Consider the following 24,264-nt stretch of genomic DNA (forward strand, 5'->3'; position numbering starts at 1 on the left):
CGAGAGTTTAGATGGATGTTTGTGAGAAGGTATCTATGGAACGGCTCAACGGATCACGATGAAATTTGGCACAGATGTAGAACATAGGATCTGGAAGAATACATAAGCTACTAAATCCGTATTTATTTTAACACCGCGTGGATAGAGTCGCAGTAGATAGTTTGTAAATAAATAACAGCTTTATTATAATACTTATTTTCATAATTTCTTTAGTTGCTTCACTCCCGTATTCAATGTCAGGACCCTATCCCTTATTTAATAGATGTGGGTTCTAAGATCGAATAATATAGACCGACAAATATAGATTTGAATTTCGCACGTGTCGGAATTCCGTGTCGGAAAATTTCTTGTACAATGGTAAACAGTACGCAAGAGGGGAGATAACTTTTTTTAATTTACTTGTGACATATCATAGACATTATACAGACAATATTATTGCCCTACTTAGAAATAAATGTATATATAACATAACATTTTTATATTACCAAGAACTGGATCAGTGAGAGAACTAGTAATTCCTCTGTTAACAGTTTACTATTTAATGACCTTAAAATGTATTCAATTGATATAAAACTATATTACAATATCTTTTCTAACGGTACAAATGATGCAAAGGATACAATTATCCAATTGACATGTGCCCTGTACCCGCCGACTGTCACATTTAATAACATGACCTATGGATGTGGATACAATCGCTAGAATTATATTAACAATTTGTACCTTTGTTCCTTCTCTTTGTATTTATAACTTCATTCTGTTTGTACCAATTCAATAAACGAAGATGATTGATATATTTTGGTTTAAAAATACCTATAAATATTTAAATATTAAACAATTTTAATTTACAATGATGTATTTATGTAGTAAGAATCCTAATAGCATTTTCAATTACTTCGCAGCAGTTTACTAAAGTATAAACAGAAAAGCGCCTACGGTATTATTTTAGCAAAGATTTAACCATATTTACTTGCATTATAGTTTTTTTTACTGAATTCGTCATAGCGCCTGTGGAATTATACTCGCAAATATTCAACTAAAAAATTAAGTGTATTATTTTAGCACTTTTATTTTATTAAAACATAATTATTTAAAAGTAAGTAATTTAAAATAATTTGTAGTAAAAAAGCTCCGCACTCACCAAAACAAATGACACCGCAATGTCGAACGCAAACACATAATATAAGAGAGCCGAGAAAAATGCTCGGTAAAAGAAACAATATTGTAGTGTTCATTTTTAATCTATAATTCGTCCCACAATATTATTTTCTACAAATTATTTTATCTAGAGTACTATTACAATAACTAGTTGAACAGTTACAAACTACATTTCTCTCGGTTTTTACTCAACCAAGAATATGCGCGGCAAAGCTTTCTCTCTGTACTAATATCGATCGAGGGGGGCAATTATTAAAAAAGCACTCATGATAGACGACATATCTAATCTCTAATCAGGTGTTGGTAAAGGGGATGGCTGGAATAAGTGGACATGTGACGTAAATGCATACAGCCAACTTAAACGTATGTATAAATAGTTATTATAAAAATATTACGTTGACCATTGAAATGTTCATCTAATAATAGTAAATTAAACTTTTACAATTGCAGTCATATAAAATTTAAGTAATCTTTAAAAAATGAATTAATATAAATTAAGTTTATTTTAAAAGGTGACATCTAGCGGTGGTTTTCAGAACTCATTTAATTTTTGCCTGAACTGCAAATATTTTTAACAGAAAGATTGCTATTAAATAATATCAGGGTAATTTGGTTACTGTTAAAATTTATTTTTGTTTATATAATTTTTTAAGAAAATAATAACATATACAAGTCCCATTTTACTATTCACGCCATTTAAACACTTTCTTCACTATAAAAGCTTTTTCTATGTTTCGACTTAAAAATTAACTAATACTAAAATATATGAAAAACATTCAAAACAAGATATATCATTTACTCTTTATAAATACAAACCAAAAAAAACATAAAGTGATAAATCTTTATTATTTTAAATAAACAAAGATATAGAATGATTCACGGCCAATGTCGATTTACTTTAAAGGTAAGTTACTTATCTCACATACTTCAGGAGGGGATCTAATGGATTTCAGATATAAAAATAAAGTATAAATAAACGGCCAGCAAATAGACGCGTGGCCAGATACTGATTTCTGCATGTAGGTCGTATGTCAATTTTACAATGACCTTTTGAATATTTTCGCATCCTAAATACATGTTAAATATTTTATCCCCATCTTTTCTACCTTACTAATATTATAAATTCGAATGTCGGATGGATGTTAGTTTGAAGGTATCTCCAAAACGGCTAAACAGATCTCGATGAAACACGGTATACATATAGAACATAGTTTGTAAGTACACATAGGCTACTAATTATGTTTTTTTTAATCCCACGCGGAAGTCGCGGGCGTCAGCTAGCTATTTTTTATATCATAGGTGGCAAACGAGCGAGTGACCACCTGAAATCGCTGAAATAGCGAAGTGACCGTTGCCCCTAGACAAACGCAATTGCATATGCGTTGCCTACCTTTAATCGACGGAGGAGAGGATGCACAGAAAGAAAATATTTTCCTCTTCCATGCATCCTCATATCCGGAAAGTCCATTTCCTCTTCCCATCCTTTCCTTATGAGAAAAAGGGTGGGAAGGGAAAGAGGACTAAATTAGGACTCCGGGACGCACACTCATCAGCCTGTACTTGGAATTGCTTCCACTTGACGCCTGTCTTCTGTGTGGTCGTAGTATTACACCGGGCGAGCCGGGCCGATTCGTGCGAAGATGTTAAAGTGGGCTCTACCACTGTTAATTGAAATAAAGTTTCTTATGATGTTATCACACTTTATGTAGTGCAAGAATAAACACATTTCTTTAACAATGAAATCAATGTACTTACATTTGTTTGTTTGTCCTGTAACAATTCCAGAGTAAACATAACATTAATATTATAAATATTGCAATAGGCAGTATCACAATACGTATTGCAATACGCCATCCCACATTATCTGACATATTTATTATTATCAATAAACCTCTTTTAATGCAAAGAAAAAGAACTTAAATTGCTGATGCGTTTTTGTTATGATACCCAGTAATGTGCCATACATAGTGATGTCTCAATATTTTACATAAATATCGACAAAAATTTAGTTGAAAATGAAAACCTTTTTTTTATAACAGAAGGAGGCAAACTAGCAGCGGGAACGCCGAGGTGTTTAACGACGCCCATGGACATCAGCAATACCAGAGGAACCGCAGATGCGTTGCCGGCCTTTGAGATGGTGGCTTTTTAGTTAGAATCTTTCTTTTCAAGTCCTTATATTAATTGAATTTATAAATATTAACATTTAAATATACAAAATATAATAACGGCGGCTCAGTGGTCAAGCACTTGACTTGCAATCTGCAGGTCCTGGGTTCGAATCCTGCCATGTACCAATGTGTTTTTCTATTTCCGATCTACATATGTATTATACATTTATCTGACGTTCTTACGGTGAAGGAAAACATCGTGACGCAACCTGCACATATCTGAGCAGAAATTCAAAGATATGTGTGAAGTCAACCAACCCGCACTTGGCCAGCGTGGTTTACTATAGCCTAATCACCCTTAACTTAGGGTAGGCTCCGAGTCCCTCGGTGGGGACGTATAGTGAGCTGATGATATATGCAAAATGAGAACCTCATTGCTAGTATCAATAACAGCATTGTTTTAAAATGTCACCGTAAATTAAAAAAATAGAAGTAGAAATAAGACAGCTAATTTTAAAATTTCAAAGTCAAATTTAAAATTTCACATCAGTACTATTTTTTAGGTATAAAATCAAAGATGAAGTAATAAGAAATGACATTCATAAATAGCTTGATAGTTTATAAATCAAGCAATGTAATTATAATAACACTGTTATATAAACTATAAATTGTTTAAAAAAAACATTATTATTCCACATATTTCATCTAGGAAATATCAATCAATCATATGTATCGTATGAAGAAAAAATACTTTTATCGATATATTTTTCCCATCCCTACGAACTAATGAAATGTGATCCCTAATCTAGATCGCTATCTAAATCGATTGTCCTCACATACTAATGGACGTAACGTGCTAAAAGCGTTAACCTTTGCTTACAGAATGATATTCTTCCGACCAACAAATAATACGTAAGAGTTTTACTTTATACAGCGCCAATTAAGCGCATAATATTAAAAAAAAAAAACAAATAAAAACTCTGTAATTGATGAATAACACAAGTTTACTTGGGAAAATTTATTCATGAAAGACAATAAAATATTTGACGTATGACAGATGTACACTTTTTTTTTATAAAAACTAAAAACCAGCCAGTGCACATCTCAGCAGATTGCAAAGTCCAACAGAAATAAATATACAAAACTAGCCGCAAGAGTCACTCGCGACTTAATTGGAGAGGAATTAAACAAAATAAGTAGACTATGTGTTCTTCCAGACTTTATTCTACATGTATGCCAAATTTCATCAAGATTAGTTGAGCCGTTCCGGAGATATCTTAAACATCCATCTAAACTTTCGCATTTATAATATTAGTAAAAATTCAGATTTACGTAACAATAACGTAATTAATTAATATCTAATATTAGACCTTCACGGATATGAATATTGTCAATAATATAAAATATTTTAAATTTAAATATTAGAAAGAAAAAAAAATAAAACCGTATTTTATCTTTACTTTGCTTTAAGTTTATTAAAGGTCAAAAAGAGGATACAGTCATACCTGGATAAGCAATAACTGGATAAGCTAGAAACCTCTAAAACCTTGGGTTTCTGTGGCCAAAATCTCTGTATAAAACATATCGTCATCCCTGTCATCTTGGACAACAGAGAGATAACAATATGTTTAAACGGAGGTTTCCAACTCAGAAACCCGTAAGCGAGTCACTGTCCGGTCCCGACATGCGATCTCCATGAGCGAGAAACTCGGGTAACAGAAAAAACTATGTGCGAGAAAAGTATCACGATCCCTCATCCGTGAATTAAAATAAAATATTTATAATTAAAATAAATCAAATATTAAGAAATTCTACTCAAGAAACACAATGAATTATTTACAAAACGTGACATTACCAAGGACATCGTTTTACAATAAGTATTCGTCATACTTTCGTACGATAAAAATAGTATTATCGTCTATTGATACGTTGTAGAATAGTTGCGATAGAAAGTTTGGCAATCTATTGCCAAACTTTCTATCTAAGACGAAGTCGCGGGCACAGCTAGTAACTGTAGACAGTCCGCGTTAAATACTGTCTTTAGGTAATAATCTAATTATTTAGGCTATTTTTTTAATATTTATAAAAACAACAAACCATTCTCATAAACCTCACATATTCTAAAATTTTCATCCTCTATTGTTATTTTGCACCCTTGAAGGTACAATTTTTACAAAAATTTAACGTCATATGAATTTATATCATACTAGCTGTCGTCAGCGACTCCGTCCGCGTAGAATGAAAAAACCTTAATTAGTTTCCGGTAATTATTTTAGTTTTTCTCAATTTTTAAACCTTCATGAACATTTCAACAGCAAGATAAGATAAATCTGTTCAATCGTTCTCAAATTTTAGCGAGACTTACGAACATCAATTGATTTATATATATAATAGCAGCCAAAAAAGTAAATTTCGAACTTCAAACTGAAAATGACGATACTTTCATACAAATTTCAACCCCCTTACAACCCTCCTTATGCGTTAAAAAGTAGCCTATGTTCTTTCTAAAGACTAAATATCAGTAAGTGTATCATAAAATATGTAAACAAACTCGCGGTTGTTAACAGTATAGCATCTCCGTCGAGAATGTATTGCATATAAAAAAGGTCATTGATTGTCTTTTGTTATTAAGGATAAATTCTTAAGAAATTCCATTAAAAAGAGAAAGAAATTAAATTTCCATTGTCAATGTTATTGTTAATTTTATAAGAAAAATTATTTCTTTTATGATATTGTTGTAAAAATTTTCACTCTTTCATTTCCTGTGAATAAACGGATGGATGAATGAAACTAAGGGTACAATGAGGTAACCCAAGGTTGAGGTTTTTTAGAAGATTCTTATTTGCTTGATCGAAGTATTTTATTATAAGATACAGGATGTTTGATTTTTTTACTTGCATTTTTCTTTGCCAATAAATATGTTTTGTAAATATAAATGTTGTTCTTATTGCGCATCTTTATTTTTTAAAACATAGCATCTTTATTTGTAGTATAAAAAATCTGAAATGTCATCGTATTTTTAGACCGATTAAAACAATAAAAACGAATACAAAAAATCGCCAAATAAATCTACGTAATTCACGCGTTGACCTGATTCGTAGACCACTTGACCTTTCTACAAATGTGTTTACGCATGTAACATAAAACTCTACGATAGTCTGCGCTAAATTAATTTATTATCTGTTAATAGCTGTCGCCCGCGACTCCGTCCGCGTGGATATATAAAAACACTTAATTAGTGTAGCCTATGTGTTCTTTCGGAGTATGTTCTTTACGTATGCCAAATTTAATCGAGATCCGTTCAGCCGTTCTCGAGATATCTTCAAACACACACCCATCCATCCACATCACATCAATCTAAACATTCGCATTTATTATATTAGTAAGTTAAATAAAAGCAGCTCTTTAAGGCATAAGTTCGAAAAAAAGAATAAACAGTATCCTATGTCCGTCACCTGGCCATAGGCTACCTCACCAATTTTCAGCTATATCGGCGCCTATACGAGTTTCTTTTATATATATAGATAACGATGACAGATAGGCTAATGTTTTTTTTATCATCCCATTTCACTGGATGACACATTTCCTTAATAAAGTTTCACAATTGTATCTGAAAGTGATGTAATTACTTCTTTGACTGTGGATTTACACAAACGATTTTACGGATTTAATCTGTGTTGTTTGTAAAGAATGAGAGAGATAGCAGATAGTTTTTCTTCTTCATTATGACACTTGGGATTCGGCAGTACAAACATATGGTAATAAAGACAGATACGAAATTTTCTAACTCTGTGGCTCGTCGAGAATCGAAACCCTTTGATTGTAGTCGCTAAGCAGACAGTCACTATATATACGCAATTCTATATCGTAGAGACACATCATCATCATCATCATCATAAGCAGCCTAGATTTATCCACTGCTGGATGTAGGCCTCCCTCATCGATTGCCACAATGCCCGGTCCTGTGGCGCCCGCATCCAGTGCACTCCCATAGAGGTACGCGTGGCCGATATTATGTCGCCATACCCAGTCGCTTGTAATCTGTCTAGATCGTAAAAAGTCGCTGCGTTTTTCAAGATGGCGGCGCAAATCTATACAGTTGTCATGGTTTGAAGATATACGTTCCCTTGTATACAAAAGGCTTAATAAAGTAAGATATAAAGATTTTTGTTCAATACAATTATAATTAAACAGAAGTGTGTATTAAATCGTGAAATCCTTCTACATTTTACTTTGAAACTTTCTCAATTCGTATATACGCAAATGGATATTAAAAAGCTAATTACTATGACATTGATTTTTTTCTATTATCATATTGTATTCATGACCTTGATCATTCACTCGTCTTTTATCAGTAGAATTGTATAAAATATCTGTTACGTTCAAATTGCACTTCTATATGGCTCCTACGTAAAGTGTAGTAACGCGCTATTACACCATTTTCATAATATCGAATATTTTATTAAAAATCAATTTAAACTTGTGAATATAATATTATAAAAAGAACAAGATTTAAGATTAAGTCAATCAATATTGTAATTTCGTCGTTCGAATATAAGTGAGTGTTTAGCCGTTTTTATATCAGTTTATTATAATGTCTCACGAAAGTTTGAATAATTTAATATTGTCATTTCGTTATTTTACAGATATAAAGTGATATTTTAAGTGCTGAATCGTCTCCCAGCAACCGAATAGTAGGAGATGGTAAAGGATATGAGCTGGCATACTCTTTTGGAAGACAAAACGCACTTTTAGTGCATTATGCCAGCTAAGTTTAACTTGTATTTTATACTTTTTTCCAGAGAGGAATGCTTTATGCATACTCCGCGCCAAGAGGAGGGACGCGGTAGTTATGTGGGATTCTCCTCCATAGCGGAGGCACACCCACTAAACGTCTCTGTTCCGCCAACGCATCGGGACGGGACCACGGGCACGCTTTCGCTCTCGTCCGCGGCCCCGTGTATTTTATACTTATAACAGTTTACCTAGGAACCATCCATTGATATAAAATTTTCACCGGATTATCATTACAAGATAAAATTTATTTTTATAACGTTATCAGAATCAAATCTGACATAAATAAATGTGATCTATCACATGACGGCGGCTTTAGTTCTCAATGGTATAACTAAAAAATATCTCTTTATTGTTCGATTTAATTCAAGAGGTTTTTAAACCCTTTTTATCAGTAAAGCAAAGCTTAAGATATTCTCTTTGATGCAGCGGTTATAGCTTTGTGGTTGGTGTTTTGTACAAACTATTAGAATTTTCTAGAATAACAAAATAAAGTTCTGGAAAAGAAGAAAATTATTTACGCCCGTACCGTTGTGGGGTAAAGAGAGACATCATCATCAGCTCACTATACGTCCCCGCCGAGGGGCTCGTAGCCTACCCTAAGTTATGGGTGACTAGGCCATAGTCAACCACGCTTGGCTGACAAGAGAGACAAAACTTCATTTAATTTATTTAATTTAAAACCGCAAAAGGATAAAAATCTAAACTCTAATAAAGTCTCATAGAAGTGTTTTTGCAGACTTTTCTAATTAAGATAAGATTTCTCAATAAATTTAATTTAAACCGGTTCACATAATTCGAGATTCACAAAAAAAACATATTTGCGTATATTTATATGCATAAATATTACAACTCATTTAATAATAATATATTAGAATATATTTAGAATTATTTTAATTAGGTTTTTAGGGTTCCGTACCTCATAGGAAAAAAACGAAACACTTATAGGTTCACTTTGTTGTCCGTTCCTCCGTCTATCAAGACCCTCTTTTTTTAATTAAAACCCACGTGATTATCGTTTATTCTATTTATTTTTGTATTGCAAAAAGCAAAGTATAAACTCGTGATAATCTAATTGGACACACTTTTTAGCGAATTCGTCTAAAGGTCGACTTCTAAGGTCAACTAACATCTGCAGCATTGTATTATGTCAAAAAGATTGCAAATTTTTTTCTAGAATCTATTCATAGATATTGATTTTAGAAATGGATGGAATGCATAAATGGCAGGAATAAGAAAGGAGTGTCAACTGAAATGAGTTATGTAGGTCTATCTGGTTGAGGAAACCAGATGCGTTGACCCCGTATTAGTTGGGATCAGGACACACATTGGTATAATGCAGCAGCGTGGACGGTATGTAACATTGTAAAGTCAAGGTCATGTATGCGTAGATGTTCTAACATAAATTAAGTCTAACAGAGACCTACGATAATCCTACCTAAAGTAACATTAAATCACAATTTTTGCCTTATGAATATACTATCGGCTCCGGCCGCGCTGTATTAAAAACACTTAATTAGTAGCCTATGTGTTCTCCCAGACTATGTTTTACATTTATGCCAAATTTCAGCGAGATATATACAGCCGTTCTGGAGATACCTTCAAACAAACATCCATCCAAACATTCGCATTTATAAGTAAGATACGTCGGAGCTATTGATATTCTCGTGTACTGAATGAGGATAAAATAGCGTGTAATCAAATTAATTATATCCTGGTTACCCTGCAATTGAATACAGTCGTGATGATACAACAAGTAAAGGTTGATGAACAGCACAATGTAAGGATTCATAACTCAGTTTGAGTTAGAATAATTTATCATTAGGGTTGTCAAATTAATTGAATTATTACACATGTCAAATTAATCGTTACTTGTCAATTTTTAATACGTTTTATAAATTACTTTTCTTTAACCATTTATTTACTGGCTATTGCATAAAATAATGATTTTACTACCAAATTAAGTTACACAAGGTAAACTAAAATTAATAAGTATTAAATAGTAAATCCCTTATAATATCAATTGTGCTATATACATATTATTACCAAAAGAAAACAAATTAAACCAAAAAAAAAATGAAAGTAAAACATGTTGATATTGTCACAATGTACTAAATTCATTGTTTTCTGACAACCCTAAATTAGCGATGACCTAAAGCATCACGCGGTGTCTCAGCGTCCAAATCACGTGGTGTAGAAATACGATTAGAGTATGACAATTCGGATTGCGCTGGATGATGTTGCTTCTGGCAATTGGAATCATACTGTACAAGTCCTGTGACTTCAATTAATGACACAGATTCGAGAAGGTCCTATTGATAATTCCACTGCCAAAAGATGCACTAAAATATATTGCTATCCCATTTATTCTCTTAATAAACAAACAGAGACAATAATATAATCTTCGTAAAGGTCCAATTTAAACCATGGTAAAAAGTCTGTTACCGTGGTTGTAGGTAAGAATTGGTTTCCACTGCCATACAAAATAAATAATATATTATTTTTTTAAAGGGAACAAGAAGGATGATGATATAATTTGATATGAAAGGACAGTGGATCAATTTGTTCGACAGGGGAGGGAACGCATAGTAAGAGGATATTAACCCTTCCTCTGCCAAAGCAACCTGCCCTACTTATTATAAGTAGCTATAAGTCAAATTGCCTCAACTATTAATTTTTAAGTAACTTATCATTTTGCTTAGTAATTATTTCATCGAATATCATGGTTTCCTCAAAGTAAATCGAATCAATAGCTCCTTCATATATTGACATATTATAAAAAAATCTAATTTTCAGGTAATATATTTTTATAGAAAAGTTTCTACGGTTAATTTTTTTTATTATATCATAAGGTGGTAAACGCACGAGCGGCCATCTGAAATTGCCGAAATAGCGAAGTAACCGTTGCCCATAGACATACGTAATTGCATATGCGTTGCCTACCTTTAATCGACGGAGGAGAGGATGCGCAGAAAGAAAATATTTTCCTTTCTGCACATCCTGCTTTCCATGCATCCTCTCATCCGGAAAGTCCACTTCCACTTCCCATCCTTTCCACATAAGAAAAAGGGTGGGAAGAGAAAGAGGACTAAATTAGGCCTCCGGGACGCACACTCATCAAACGAAACGCGGAATTGCTTCCACTTCACGCCTGTCTTCTGTGTGGTCGTAGTATTTCACCGGGCGAGCCGGGACAATTCGTGCGAAGATGTTAAAGCGGGCTCTACCACTGTTAAATGATTAAAACAGAACTCTTTTGTTCTGACTGATTTTGGTCAAAAACGAGTTGTAACTATGTACGTCGGATCCGTTAAAATCTAATACGTCACGCGTTCGGTTGTTTTTTTTATAAAAAATGATGCACCACTGAATCGCAGAATCGCATGTTTTTTTACAATGACGTATATAATTAGAAACGTAAAGTAGGTCAATATTGGTTCGTCACACTCATGTTTCAAGCTTATTGATTGGTCATATTGACAGAGTCGATGCGTAATTATCGTGTAAACACTTCAAGAGTTAATCTACCAAAGTAATCTAATAGACGATTCTAGTAATAAGTAATTGAATTTATATATAGGTTAAGAACATGCAGGGCCGACGTTATAGAAGAACATCTTTTTTTTTATAGGAGAAGGGGGCAAACGAGCAACGAATCGCCTAATATTATTTGATCCGACGCTCATGGACATCCGCAACGCCAGAGGAACCGCAGATGCGTTGCCGGCAGATCTTCCCGAAGGTGTGGTAAAAATAGAGTCCCGTAAAAGTGTCCCAGTGTAAAGTAGAATCAAAATCATTACTAAGAACATGGACATAAATTCCAATATTGCCTTACCTATTTCTAAAGTAAGTAATAAATATTATCATATCTTCTTTTCAGTCCTGAACTGTGACTATAGATCCTCTATGCTCACAGACTAAGCGAAGAGTCATCGTAGTACGAAATAAATTCTGCCACTTTTCGCAAAGGACGTAAACACAAGCACACATGTGCAAAAATATCATGCGGACACGAATTTATGAACGCACACTGACTCAAAACGAGACAAGCAAGCAATTTTAGAATTCATTGTTCGTTTTTTTGTCAGATAACCCACGTCGTACTCCCCACGCGTGCTTGACAGGTTCTGTCTCTTAAAAGTCAAAGGTAAGTCGCTATTAGTATTATTCTTGTTTTCATTAAAATCTTACTAATAATATAAACTCGAATGTTTAGATGAATGGATGTTTGTTTGAAGATATCTCTGAAACGGCAAAATGGATCTTGAAGAAACTTGGCACAGATGTAGAACAAAGTCTGGAACACATAGGCTAATTATTAGGTGTTTTTTAATTCCGCGCGGACGGAGTCACGGGCGACAGCTAGTACGCTAATATTTACTTAACATATGTAGGTATTAGATATTGTACCAAATTGACATAACGACCATTAAATATATTGTAAATATTTGCATTCAACAAGTACGCGTTACATTTGATTATTGATAACAAACAGTGTTATTAACAAAGCTGATAAATTACTTAAGGTTATTTACCTTTCAAGTGATGTAACGTATTATAAATAAGTCGTTATTAACATACTCTAATTAACAATTTTACTAACATTATAAATGCGAATGTTTAGATGCATGGATGTTTGTTTGAAGGTATCTCTATAACAGTTGAACAGACTTGGCTGACATTTTGCATAGACGTAGAACATAGTCTTTATGAACACATAGGCTACTAATTAGAGCTTTTTTTTTTTAATTCTGAGTAGACGGAGTCGCGGGCGACAGCTAGTATAGATATAGAACAAAGAGTTGATTGCTTCGCTCTAATGAAGTTACAAAATCTTAAATCATACTGCACAATTTTTACTGTCGTCAAACTAAGTTTGTTTTAAGATTGTCGTGTATATAAACGTGAGTTTCCACTGTCGAAACATTTGTATAAAAACATACTGTCCTCTCAGTTGTTTCAATGAACAATGAAAAGGATATATTTCTTGTATAAATGTTTTTAAAGCCCATGTTAATTTAGTGATAAGTAGTTTGATGACATTCAAAACATTGTGAAGGTTTGACAAACAAGATTATTTTTTTATTATATAACTCTGTAAAAGTCATAAATTTAAAAAACAAAATGTTATCTGAAGAGTTTTTAATGTTTAATTTGTTTTTAAAATTATACCGACTTACTTAAAAGAAAGAAAGTTTTAAAGTAATAAAACAATTGAATACTGTCTATTATTATTAAAGAATAACTTTTGCACGCGACTTCGTTCGCATTAAAAACTCTTGTTCCATCTTAATATCGTCCAACTTTGATCGAGAAAGAAAAATTTATGCCTGAATTAATATATCAATGCTTCTTATTCGCTAGATGAAGTTGTCATAATTATAAACAAACTCAATTAAATCTTACTAATATAAATGCGAACAGTTCTTGTTGAAACTTGCAGTAGATATAGAACATAGTCTGGAACAACACATAGGTTACTTATTAAGTTTTTTTTAAATTCTCTAGCAAAAGCTGGTCCTTAATAACAGGAAGACATTTCATATTCGAGTATTATCTTATTATTAATTACATAGTGACCTTCAAACTGAGTACAGAGTATACATAGTTGAACTTAATTATTTACCTACTAGCTGTCGCCCGCGAATCCGACCGCGCGAAATTAAAAAAAAAATAATTTGTAGCCCATGTGTTCTTTCAGATCCATCCAAGTGTTCTTTCTACATATATGCCAAATTTCAGCGAGATACATACATGCAGCCGTTTTGGAGACACCTTCCAACAAACATCTATCCATCCATACGAAGCCTAGTCCACCCCTAGCTTAGAGTACGTTTAGAGCCCCTCAGTGGAGACGTATAGTGAGCTGATGATGAAACTAACACCTCAGTAAAATTGGTCAAGTCATTTAAGCTACATAAGGCATTCAGACAGTAGGTAAGAGTGAGAAATGCACGGTAAACAAAGAAGAGACTGTAAACCAATAAATAAAAGGTTTAATTTGATAATTTTGATGTCATTCCACGACTATTATCTAATTATATAATGACATACAAATGTACATAGTAAGCAACGTAAAACCCAATTATCTGCTCTCAACAATACGTTACTCTATGCAAAGTACACTATTTATCAAATGCATTATAATTTTGATTGCTTTTAGAATTATCAAGGCCTTAAATTACTACGACTTTACGACTAATTACAGTTATAAGAACAAAAATTAAATTAAATGTAATAAATATGAATTAGGATCTAGGATCTGGCATGATAGTATTCTAAATTTAAAAAGAAAAAACGATGAAAACATAACATACTTAAATATCTATATCTACTCTATGTAGTTTGGAACTGTCATGAGAAAAATTAGCTAAAGTACTATCGGGGAAGCTGGTGGTATTAAAACTCAAAAGCGACAATCGTTTTACTGTTTCGTTAGAATTTAGACGACGGGGAACAATATTATGTGTACGAGAAAAAGGTTTGGTCAGTGGTATTAGGAATAATTGCTTTTTACGGTTAGTCTGTTAAAAAGGAACAAGGTTATTTTTGTCTGTAAATGTGACACCGCAATGGGCTCTGACTGTACATACAGAACAGTATCTAATTCTGCTAACAGTTGGTTTTGAAAGCACTTCTATTAATACATATGTCTCTGTTTTATCAAATAAAGTGAAAGGGATGACATTATGTATGAATACAATTATGATTGGAACGCGGTAACATCGTGTTGCAAGAATTTATTATAATAGTCCTGCAAATTGTTAGAATCTAAACAATCGTGATGTATTTATTTGAGTACTAGAGTGCCGTTACGTACGTTAACCTATATAACAGTTAAACTATAGTACAAGAATAGCGGGATATTGAATTTTCACAGTGGTAGAGCCCGCTTTAACATCTTCGCACGAATTGGCCCGGCTCGCCCGGTGAAATACCACGACCACACAGAAGACAGGCGTGAAGTGGAAGCAATTCCGCGTTTCGTCTGATGAGTGTGCGTCCCGGAGGCCTAATTTAGTCATCTTTCCCTTCCCACCCTTTTTCTTATAACGAAAGGATGAGAAGTGGAAGTGGACTTTCCGGATGAGAGGATGCATGGAAAGAGAATATATTTTCTTTCTTTGTATCCTCTCCTCCGTCGATTAAAGGTAGGCAACGCATATACAATTGCGTATGTCTATGGGCAACGGTCACTTCGCTATTTCAGCGATTTCAGGTGGCCGCTCGCTCGTTTGCCACCTTATGATATAAAAAAAAACAATCGAAAAGGATAAAGAAAAAAAAGGAAAGTCATATTATACTCTTACTAATATTATAAATGCCAAAGTTCGAATGGATGGATGTTTGTTTGGTATCTACGTAAAGGCTCAATGGATTTTGTTGAAATTTGGAACAAATACAGAACATATTCTGAAAGAAAACGTAGGCTACTTTTTAAGGTTTTTTTAATTCCGCACGAACATGGGCGACAGCGAGTAGAATGTAAAAATGTTCCTGTCAATTTTCCAAACCTTTGGTGTATGCACAATATTCGAATAAAAATATATTTTTCAAAAATCACGTAAGAGGCTTGTATATTTTAAGACTGGTATTAGTCAGATCGTATACGACTATGCGTTTGAAACGTCATCATGAGATGAAATTTCGAATTCTTTTTCGCAAATTTTCGTATTAGGCCCTCTGTTTTATGAGCAACGTTAAGACGTAATAAGGATATTAACATAATGTAATTCCTGCGCGTAGTTAATATACCCAGTTTTTATTATTACTTGGAGCCGAATAAAGGAAGATTATTTAGGTCATATTATCTTATATGTCGCATATGTTAAAATGTATTTTCTTATCAAATATACCGACCTGCATACGAAAACAGATTTGAGATTAAAAATAACGTTTGCTTTAAAATATTTCGATAAATTCTTAATTTAAAAATCTTTTTGTTCTTTTTCTGTAGCCTTTTTAGATTTAATGTTTGCTTCGGAATTGAATTGGAAAACATGGCAACAACTAATTGATAAAACTAAACATATTTAAAAAAAAAACTTACCGCTGTTTTTATAGAGAACAAAAATAATCCTGATGAATATAATTAGCAACAAAATAAACACTGGTAATAATCCTAATATTTTTCCAGTCGTCGCGTTCATTTGTCCCTTTTCCTTAATTTCCACATGACTTTCATTGTCCACTTCATTCAGTCTATCCATTTCGAAAAATACAAAACTCAAAAATCGAACGTCACTTTTTAAACGGTTGCTTTCACACAAATATTTAAAAAAAAAATTATCAAACCTCCTTGGTCTTCAATGCTGTTTAAATTAATAATGCAAATAAGCCGTCACACTTTAAATAAAAAAGTCGCAAATAAACCTCTTTGGATTACACTAACAAAAAGATCGTTGTATTTCTTAAACTGTACGCGTCGGTGTCGATTCTACGACTGGCTGCATCGAATGACTGTCGACTTGTAAAAAAAACATTTTGTCCGCACGCGTGAACGTGTTATTGATAAATCGCTATTGTCGTCTCGTAAAGGCTTTATTAAGATCTTATGTTTATGAATGGATCTTTAAAATTTTGCAAAGCAACTAATCTTACTATTGCTAAAAATGCGAAACTTTGGATGGATGGATGTTTGTTAGAAGATATATCCAGAACGACTGCATGGATCTCGCTGAAATTTGGCATAGTCTTGAAGAACACATAAACTACTGATTACGTTTTCTCTAGACCTAACTAAAAAACCTAGGACTGAGATGTCTAAACTTACTTGATATAAAGTTTTAAATAATGCAGTACTTACTTTCAGGACCTACCATAAAAACCAAATCTGTTATAAAGATATTAAACTGTGCAATTTAAATAAAACAAAGATCTAGACAGTTTTAATATGTCATTAATTTTTCTTATAAAATATTTTGTAATGCGTGTTTTTATTCTTTCTTTCCAACAGTGAGTTGTACAAAAACACACATATCAGTTTTTGTATAATACAAGTAAGCAGACATTGGAATTTCACGGTCAGGCAACACAAAGCGTGTTGTCAACTGTCAGGCCTTTTTTGTTACAGTGAAAGTATTTACATATATGTAGAGTTAACGTTGCGTAACGTGCTAATGTGGGTTTCCACTGTAAAGAATACATCAATATGTAAACGTCAATACGTCCCGGAGGCCTAATTTAGTCCTCTTTCCCTTATGACCCTTTTTATTATAAGGAAAGGATGGAAAGCGATAGTGGACTTTCCGGATGACCTAACAGGATGCATGGAAAGGGAAAATGTTTTCTTTCTGTGCATCCTCTCCTCTGTCGATTAAAGATAGGCAACGCATATGCAATTGCGTATGTCTATGGGCAACGGTCACTTCGCTATTTTAGCGATTTAAAGTGGTAGCTCGCTCGTTTGTCACCTTATGATAAAAAAAAAATGAAAAAAGAGAAAAAAAATATCATTGTACGTAAGTAAAGAAAAAATTTACGATGTTGTAAAAACCATTTAGTATTACACACAGAATATAAAGGTTTCATATCTATAAATATAAATATAATAATATTAGAATGTCTGTATGTAATTTTAAAAAATAAACCATTCATATTTCATGTACATAATGTATTTATGATACTTATATAAAACTTAACCATTTTGTATGTCTATACGCACGTTCATGTTTGTCCCGAGTTATCACCGAAACTACTAAGCCAGTTTTAACAAGACTTCTAATAAAAAGTAGTATATATACGGGAATAATAACATGGCCTTTTTTATTATAAACTGACGAACGACAAATACGACTACTGAAACATCTAAAAAATATTTCTATCTCTATTTTGCCAAACAAGATGAGAGGGACGACTAGTTTTCAAAGATGGAAATCACAGTAACGTTAAATCATTTATCAAACTAGCTGTCGCCCGCGACTCCATCCGCGCGGAATTAAAATAAAACTAAATGAGTAGCCTATGTGTTCTTCCAGACTATGTTATGTCTATGCCAAATTTCGTCAAGATCCGTTGAGCAATTCCGAAGATACATTTAAACAAACAAACATCCATCCATGCATTTAAACATTCGCATTATAATATTAGTAAGAAGTGTGATATTAAGATGTGTCACGGCGTACATATTTATTACTAAAATACAAATGCGGAAACTTTTGGAACAATAAACTTGACTAATGTGATTTTATACGTCATTGTCATGGAATCTCAAATTTTCCATCCCGGTACATTATTGTGGAATTATTTCAGGATAGTAAAATAAACAGAAATTGATTACACTATATCATCATCATCAGCTCACTATGCGTCCCCACTTAGAGGTTCCGAGCCTACCCTAAGTTAGGAGTCAGGGTGGCTCAGGAGTCAAACACTTGACTTGCAATCTGCAGGTCCTGGGTTCGAATCCCGCCATGTACCAATGTGTGTTTCGATTTCCGATTTACATATGTACATTTATCCGACGTTCTTACGGTGAAGGAAAACATCGTGATGCTGCACATATCTGAGAAGAAATTCAAAGATATGTGTGAAGTCAACCAACCTGCACTTGGCCAGCGTTGTTGACTATGGCATCGTCACCCCTAACTTTGGGTAGGCTCCGAGCCCCTCGGTGGGGACGTATAGTGAGCTGATGATGATGTGGTAACATATACACTTGGCCACAATATTTACTTGGCCTTATCACTTAATTCCGTATTCGTTTAATATCTTTCTTTTGTTTACTTTTTAAGTAAAATTCAAGATAAAAGTTCGTACAAACACCTTGTTTATGGCTGTGCTAGCGATAAGAAATTTACCGTGAGTTTCTGAGACTAAAACATCCGTTTAAAATATATTGGCATCTCTATTTTATACAAAGATAATGACAGGGATGGCGATATGTTTGTGCGGCTACCTGAAATCGTTGAAATAGCGAAGTGACCGTTGCCCATAGACATACGCAATTGCATAAGCGTTGCCTACCTTTAATTGACGCAGGAGAGGATGCACAGAATGAAAATATTCTCCCTTTCCATGCATCGTCTCATCCGGAAAGTCCACTTCCACTTCCCATCGTTTCCTTATAAGAAAAAGGGTGAGAAGGAAAAGAGGACTTAATTAGGCCTACGGAACGCACACTCATCAGACGAAACGCAGAATTGCTTCCGCTTCACGCCTGTCTTCTGTGTGGTCGTGGTATTTCACCGGGTGAGCCGGGCCGATTCGTGCGAAGATGTTAAAGCGAGCTCTACCACTGTTACAATAGTTATATTTAACTCAACGTAATTGTTACTAGGTTGGGTTTTTCGGCGATTTGGTGTTAAACAAATATAATGTAAGCTATAAAAACTTAACGTAGTTATTCTTCCTGAAAGAAGTCTTTACAATTTTAATGTCTTTTTAATCTATGACATTATTTTTACAATCTTTGTGTCATAATGGATTTTTAAAGAGTACGATTTCATAACTTTATAGTTGTCTGCTTCAATAATAGTGTTATGAAAACAAACAAAATCTTACTAATATTATAAATGCGAATGTTTAGATGTATGGATGTTAGAAGGTATCTCCATAACGGCTAACGGATCTCGATGAAATTTGGCATATATAGAATATAGTCTGGAAGAACACATAGACTACTAATTTTTTAACCGCGCGGAAAGAGTCACGGGCGACCGCTAGTTTATAAATTTGTAAATTTACTTATGAATTTATACGTGAACTTACACTTTACAAATTGTATTGATAACGTAGGTTTACTTTGGTCCATACGATCACATGATGTCTAATTCAAAGATACTCTGATCAATGTCCTTTTAGTATGTACAGATAAAAACAATAAAATATTTCACCTTGTCTTATTTCTGTAAAGAAAATCATCACATGGATATTCCAATAGTAAGATGAGTAATGCATTTTAGATAAGTCTAATCGTTCAGTCAATGATCTTAGTAGCCGTAGGATTACACTACACATATAAAAATACTCTCGGGGCCTACTCTAAGTCAAGCGTGATTAGGCCATAGACAACAACGCTGCCCCAGTGCGGGTTGACTTCACACATATCTTTGAATTTCTTCTCAGATATGTGCAGCATCACGATGTTTTCCTTCACCGTAAGAACGTCGGATAAATATACATATGTAAATCGGAAATCGAAAAACACATTGGTACATGGCGGGATTCGAACCCAGGACTTGCAGATTGCATGTCAAGTGCTTAACCCCTGAGCCACCGACTCTTTAAAAATAGATTTAGTGTAATTCTTTAGGTTTCACAGCCGTGGAAACTTGTGTTTAATAGACAATGAATCATATGTGTAATACAGAATTAATCTTTTCCATTGTGATAACAAAATCAATGTATGTCTACATCTGAAAAAGACAACAGTGGTAGAGCCCGCTTTAACATCTTCGCACGAATTGGCCCGGCTCGCCCGGTGAAATACCAAGACCACACAGAAGACAGGCGTCAAGTGGAAGCAATTCAGCGTTTCGTCTGATGAGTGTGCGTCCCGGAGGCCTAATTTACTTCTCTTTCCCTTCCCATCCTTTTTCTAATAAGGAAAGGATGGGAAGTGGAAGTGGACTTTCCGGATGAGAGGATGCATGGTACGGGAAAATATTTTCTTTCTGTGCATCCTCTCCTCCGTCGACTAAAGGTAGGCAACGCTTATGCAATTGCGTATGTCTATGGCCAACGGTCACTTCGCTATTTCAGCGATTTCAGGTGGCCGCTCGCTTGTTTGCCACCTTATGATATAAAGTCAAGAAAACACCGAGTCAACAATCATGAAATATTGCACAAAGAAATCTGACTATAAAAAAGAATCTGTTTCTAGCGGGACCAGTGGAGACGTTTTCTTATTCTATATAGATTTTAAATCTATCGAATAAATTCATGATAATACTTAATCAAAAGTATTAATTAAAATTTATCAAATTATGTTATTATTCTGTAAATATGACAGAGTGAATAACTACTTTCTGCCTTCTAAAACTTAGGCGCCTATCATGTATTTAGTTAGGGTTGTCGATTAAATAGTTTAAATTGTGTTAAGTCGAATGTTAATTATTAAAGCACTAAAAACAGTATTTTGTAACTAATATCAAATATTAAATTCTGATACTTAAACACAAATCTATAAATTTTATTTAATAAATAACATACATAGATTTTATGCAAAGAATATTATTTATATTGTAAGAAGTTCTTTTGTAACACATGCATTTTTTACTATATTTGAATTAAAAATGTTGACAACCCTTTTAAGATGACAACGAAGATGTAAAAAATGTGACAAGATCTCTAATCTATTAGGACATTCTTGAATCTAATCTGGCAGTGAAATATAATTAAAAGAATGTCTCTCCAAGTTCATATCGTATTTTTCGTTATATTTTCGTTTATTAATAATAAGAAACTGTGTACCTAAAGTAGATTTTCATTGACGTTGTTTCGCCATTCAAAATCATTTTTATCTTTATTTGTTCCGGCTTTCCGGTATAAACCCAGGCTACGTGAAAATTTAAAGATGTCGATTTAACGCCATCTATTAGAATTTCATGAAACTTTCGAATAGTTTAACATTCAAAGTAGCGTATGTATTAATTTTCAAAAAATCGTAATAAATAATACCTTACATTTTAATTTGTACCAAATTTAACCAAGCGACTTATTTTTATCATGAATGTTATATAGATTCTGGACAAACTTCATTACAAGATTTTCTTTGAGAATATAACATGTTAAATGATAAAGCGCCATCTAGTTTAGGAATTTATTACTAACATTTTGTTCTCCACATATTACAGAAGTGTTTATTTTTGTTATTAGATGGCGTGATAATAAACTAAAAAAATTATACATATTAAAAAGGTGGGTTTCCAATTTGAATACACTCATACAAAGAACATCCCTGTAATTCATAAATCACAGATCAGATTTGATTTCAAGAATAGGTAAGATTTTTTATATTTTATCTTTTTTCCCCTTTTCCCCTTTAAGCCAATAAATATACAACATATAAAAATGTAGTACATCTCAGTTACAAGTATTTAGTTATATTATAAGGAAATTTTAGGCAACAACGTCTGAAAAAGGCAAATTGTGCCAATAAATAAATAGATTTAAACCTAATGTAAGACGTAAACTAAAAATACACTAAAAATCTCATACTAATTTTGACACAAATGAAGAAAACCATATGAAGGCGATTGTCACAAATATTTGTCTATACGTTCGAAAACTGTTCAGTATTAATATTGGTACTTCATCGTACAGTTGCATTTAAGTAGACAAAGAAACTTTAAACTAATTGAGCAATATGTTTGCGGTGTAATCATTCTTTGAATATGATATATCATTGTAACCTTAAATAACAAGCCACAGAACAAGCCGCAAGGAAACAGATTATATTCTACAATTATCAAATTACAAATATAGAACAAATATATTATTATTTTGACCATGATTTTTCTATTTCTACAAGTGCTTTGACGTAAGATGTATTATAATTTTACAATTTTAAAAACTAGAAAAATTTTATGTACGAATGTGGATAAAGCTAGAGAAGTGCTCTTTCCCTTCCCACCATTTTGCTTATAAGAAAAGGATGGGAAATGTAAGTGGACTTTCCGGATGAGATGCATGGAAAGAGGAAATATTTTCTTTCTGTGCATCATACGCAACGCATACGCAATTGCGTATGTCTATGGGCAACGGTCACTTCGCTATTTCAGCGATTTCGGTGGCCGCTCGTTTGCCACCTTATGATATAAAATATCGAGGTGTGTAAGGACCACACAAAATGAAAATTCGTTTCTGATCACCCTTGATTTTGTTGTGCATAAATTAGTTTTAATTTTACAATATTCTTGAAATGTTTAGATATTAAAATATAGTTGTTCGATTTTCAAGTGTATTAAGTATTAGAACTTCAAGTAATACAAGCAATTCACTGTCACAAGATAGTAGAACTAAGTGTAATCGATAAATAATTGATATTCATTATACGTCACTCAGATTTCTTAATAAGTAAAAACAAATGAATGAGAGAAACATATCTTACTAATATTATAAATGCGAATGTTTAGATGTATGGATGTTTGCTGAACAGATCTCGATGACATTTTGGCGTACATATCGAACATAGCCTGGGAGATCACATAGGCTACTAATTATGTTTTTGTCGCGCGCGACAGCTAGTTATTTCATAACTTAATATTTATATTTTTATTATAACCAGAATATCTCATTTATGTACATTACTCATAAATGTGGATTAAATTGTTTAATAAAACCTTTATTAATAATTTAATCTGTTAATTGTGTTTATTTTTAACTAGATGTCGCCCGCGACTCCATCCTCGTGGATATATAAAAAAAAACTTAATTAGTGTAGCCTATGTGTTCTTTCAGACTATATTCTATACGTATGCCAAATTTAATCGAGATCAGTTCAGCCGATCTAGAGATATCTTCAAACACCCATCTATCCATCCACATCACATCCATCTAAACATTCGGATTTATATTATTAGCAAGTTAAATAAAAAGCACCTCTTCAAAGCACAAGAAATGAATAAATAGTATCCTATGTCCGACTCCTGGCTCTAAGCTACCTCCTCACCAATTTTCAGCCATATCGGTAAAGCCGTTCTTGAGTTATAAATAGTGTAACTAACACGACTTTCTTTTATATATATAGATTTAGGATTATTTTATATTTGTTACAATTCTACGTCTTTATACTTGTGATAATTTTCTATTTTACGTGCACAAAATATAATAGTCTGAATATAAGGTATTTCATGACTTTAACGATCTTATTTTTGGATAAACATGTTACATAAATCTGCCGACTTTTACACATGCAATAAACTGAATCATAATTTGATACGTAATGAATCATTGTAGATTAATAAATCAATGACTCATCATTATCTCGTAATTTTCCTAGTAAAAAGGTTTTAATTGATTCTAATACTGGCCACAACTATCGCACAGGTATAGAATTAAAAAAGGTTTAATATTAAAAAGAAAAAATTAAATCTACTTACCTATTATTTGACAGCAATGCAAACACAAGCAAACCACAACATAAATAGCTATCAACATTAAAAATGGCGCGAATAACACGATGTAATCCATATTTTTCGACGTACAAATACTAAAACACAAAATACAATGTTTCCAGCCGGGGCATTATCAAAAA

At 33.1% G+C, this 24,264-nt stretch overlaps 1 protein-coding gene across 2 annotated transcripts in view; it reads right to left on the bottom strand.

Annotated features, from left to right (window-relative positions):
- LOC106116439 (uncharacterized) overlaps window positions 1–24,264 on the bottom strand; it is a 37,404-nt gene extending 13,140 nt beyond the window's left edge. The window contains exon 1 of one of the 2 annotated variants that reach the window (XM_013310337.1): window positions 24,110–24,264. In XM_013310337.1, coding sequence (XP_013165791.1) covers window positions 24,110–24,200 — 91 coding nt within the window. In that variant the 5' untranslated portion in view covers window positions 24,201–24,264. Of the gene's footprint in view, window positions 1–16,116; window positions 16,501–24,109 lie in introns of those variants that run through there. The other variant, XM_013310302.1, reaches the window with a different exon arrangement.

The sequence above is a fragment of the Papilio xuthus genome, unplaced genomic scaffold (genome assembly GCF_000836235.2).
Source record: "Papilio xuthus unplaced genomic scaffold, Pxut_1.1 DF829660.1, whole genome shotgun sequence".
Classification (NCBI taxonomy): Eukaryota; Metazoa; Arthropoda; class Insecta; order Lepidoptera; family Papilionidae; genus Papilio; species Papilio xuthus.